General features: G+C 70.1%; 1 protein-coding gene across 1 annotated transcript in view; it reads right to left on the bottom strand.

Moving 5' to 3' along the window:
- Positions 1-501: 501 nt before the first annotated feature.
- Positions 502-2,954, bottom strand: part of LOC121350401 (kinesin-like protein KIF1C) — a gene marked incomplete at its 5' end in the record, with an annotated part of 4,709 nt that continues 2,256 nt past the window's right edge. Inside the window, 4 exons of the mRNA XM_041461691.1 lie at positions 502-1,620; positions 2,158-2,215; positions 2,287-2,449; positions 2,694-2,807. Of these exons, the coding sequence (XP_041317625.1) occupies positions 517-1,620; positions 2,158-2,215; positions 2,287-2,449; positions 2,694-2,807 (1,439 nt within the window). The remainder of the gene's footprint in view (positions 1,621-2,157; positions 2,216-2,286; positions 2,450-2,693; positions 2,808-2,954) is intronic.

Raw genomic sequence — 2,954 nt, 5'->3', positions numbered from 1 at the left:
GGGGGGCTCGGAGCGAGAGGCTCCCGGTGCCCGGGGCGGTCCCGGGCGAGGCTGTCCCGCCCCGTCCGCGGGGGTGGCGGTGCCGTCCCGGGTGCCACGTTCGGGGGGAGGTCCCGTCCCCTCCCGGGGGTCCCGGGGGTCCCGGTGCCGTTACCTGCTGGCGTTGGGGCGGGCGGGGGGCGGGGGGCTCGGGGGCGGCTCCTGGCCCGCGGCCCGGGGGGGGCTCAGCGCCCCCAGCAGCAGCAGCAGCAGCGGCCCGAGGCGGCTCATGGCGAACGGCACCGGGGGCACCGGGGGCTACGGGGGCGGGAACGAGCGGGAAGGGGCGTGGCCTGGCGGCGACACTCTCTGGGCCAGGCAGACCCTGTTCTTTGGGGTTCTCTGGGCCCTCCGGGGCTCTCTGGGTTCTTTGGGCTCTCTGGGGGTCGTTGGGGCTCTTTGGGGCTCTCTGGCTCTCTCTGGGGCATGCAGACCCTGTTCTTTGGGGTTCTCTGGGGTTCTTTGGGGCCCTCCTGGTCACTCCGGCTCTCTCTGGGCCAGGCAGACCCTGTTCTTTGGGGTTCTCTGGGGCTCTTTGGGGCTCTTTGGGGCATGCAGACCCTGTTCTTTGGGGTTCTCTGGGCTCTCCAGGGCTCTCTGGCTGTCTCTGGGCCAGGCAGACCCTGTTCTGTGGGGTTCTTTGGGCTCTCTGGGGGTCGTTGGGGTTCTTTGGGGCTCTCTGGGCCAGGCAGACCCTGTTCTTTGGGGTTCTCTGGGCTCTCCGGGGCTCTCTGGGTTCTTTGGGCTCTCTGGGGGTCGTTGGGGCTCTTTGGGGCTCTCTGGCTCTCTCTGGGGCATGCAGACCCTGTTCTTTGGGGCTCTTTGGGGTTCTTTGGGGCCCTCCTGGTCACTCCGGCTCTCTCTGGGCCAGGCACACCCTTCTCTTTGGGGCTCTCCGTGCCCCCCCGGTGCCCCCCCGGTGTCCCCCGGCTCGCTCACCGGCGGCAGCGGGATGACGCGCTCCATCTGCCCCACGCGGTCGCGCAGGGCGCGGATCTGCTCGTCCTTGGCGCTGTTCTGCCGCTTCACCTCGCGCAGGATCCCCGCCAGCCGGTCCAGGTGCAGCCGCAGCCCCTCCACCTCGCTGGCCCGCTCCGCCGCGCTTCCTCCTCCTCCTCCTCCTCCTCCAGCCTCGTCCTCCTCGCCGCCTCCCACGGCGTCCCACACGTCTCCGGCCACGGCTCTCCATCCGTCGCGCTCGCCGGGCTGGCGCTTGCCGTGCCGGCGGCACAGCTCCCGCAGCCGCGCCAGGCTCAGCGCCTCCAGCTCGCGCCGCGCCGGCCGCCGCTCCCGCAGCGCCAGCTCCAGGCTCAGCTCCCGCACCGCCTGCGCCTTCAGGTCGGCCATGGTCACCCACGAGGATGATGATGATGGTGGTGGTGGTGATGGTGATGGCGGAGGGGAGCCGCGGCGGCGCTGAGGGATCTGGTAGACGCGCAGCGGCTCCCGGCGCTTGCCCGGCAGCGCCAGCCCGGCCCGGCGCAGCACCGAGCGCACGGCGGGCGCCGGCAGCGCCTGGCGCAGCGACGAGATCAGCCGCCAGCCGGCCTCGTAGCACCGCGGCTCCTCGGCGCCGGGGGGCTGCGGGGGCACGTGTCGGGGGAGTGCGGGGTGCCCTGAGGTGGGCAGCCCTGAGGGACGCACAGAACGCCCCCAGGAGACCCCCGGGATGGGCATGGGACACCCAGGAGAGCCCCGGGATGGGCATGGGACACCCAGAACACCCCCAGGAGACCCCCGGCGGGATGGGCATGGGACACCCAAAACACCCCTGGGACACACCCAGGATGGGCATGGGACACCCAAAACACACCCAGAAGACCCCCGGGATGGTCAAGGATGGTCATGGGACACCCAGGAGACCCCTGGGATGGGCATGGGACACCCAGAACGCCCCCAGGAGACCCCCGGGATGGGCATGGGACACCCAAAACACCCCTGGGACACACCCAGGATGGGCATAGGACACCCAAAACACCCCCAGAACACCCCCGGGATGCACCCAGGATGGTCATGGGACACTCCAGGGGCCACCCAACCACATCCAGAGGACCTGGGGGTCACCTGTGACACTCGGGGACACCCAGGATTCCCAAAGGACCCCCGTGCCCCCCTCACCTGCGGCTGCTCTGACCCTTCCTTCTCCACCTGGGGTTGTTTCTCCAGCTCCTGGAGCCTGGGCACACACACAGGGTGAGCCCCCCGGCCCTGAAAACCGCCCCCGCTGTCCCCGGGCCCCGTGCCCACCTCTGCAGGCGCATGTCGATGCCCTGCTGCTCCAGCAGCTCCCGCTGCGCCAGGTTCCAGTCCGGGGGGGGCCCGGGGGACGCCCCCCGCTCGCGCTCCCGCCGCGCCTGCTCCGGGTGCGTGAAGCGGAACACGTGGTTCTTGCCCAAAATGAGCCGGTGGCCTGGTTTTTGGGGGGGTTGGAGGGGTCACGGGGGGATTTAGGGGAGATTCGGGCAGGCTCACGGGGAGTTTTGGGGGATTCAGGCGGGAAGCGGGGGTTTGAGGGCGTCATCAATTCCAGAGAAGGGAATTTGGTGAGATTTTTGGGGGGCGGGGGGTTCAAGTGAGAGCCGCGGGGACCTGGTGGGGAGGGGGGATTTTGGGGGAGACACACAGAGATCTGGGAGGGCTTCGGGGGTCCCTACCCGACTTGAGCACCACCGGCTCCGTCACCTGCTTCCCGTTGACGTAGGTCTCAGCCCCCTGGCACGGCTCCAGCGTCACCACGACTTCGGGAGGGGACAACAAGAGCAGCACGTGTCACCTCCCTGCTGGGCTGAACCCCAAATCCCCCTCCCCAAACCCCCCCAAACCCCCAGGACCCCTCCCTGTCCCACCGGCACGGGGTGGGGAGCGGTACCTGGGGGGGGCCGTGCTGACCTGCTCCAATGGCAGCATTGTGGGGA

The sequence above is a fragment of the Pyrgilauda ruficollis genome, unplaced genomic scaffold (assembly GCF_017590135.1).
Source record: "Pyrgilauda ruficollis isolate IOZ18807 unplaced genomic scaffold, ASM1759013v1 scaffold1508, whole genome shotgun sequence".
Lineage (NCBI taxonomy): Eukaryota > Metazoa > Chordata > Aves > Passeriformes > Passeridae > Pyrgilauda > Pyrgilauda ruficollis.
Note: the sequence above shows the minus strand (reverse complement) of the source record. Positions and strands in the feature narration are given on the sequence as shown.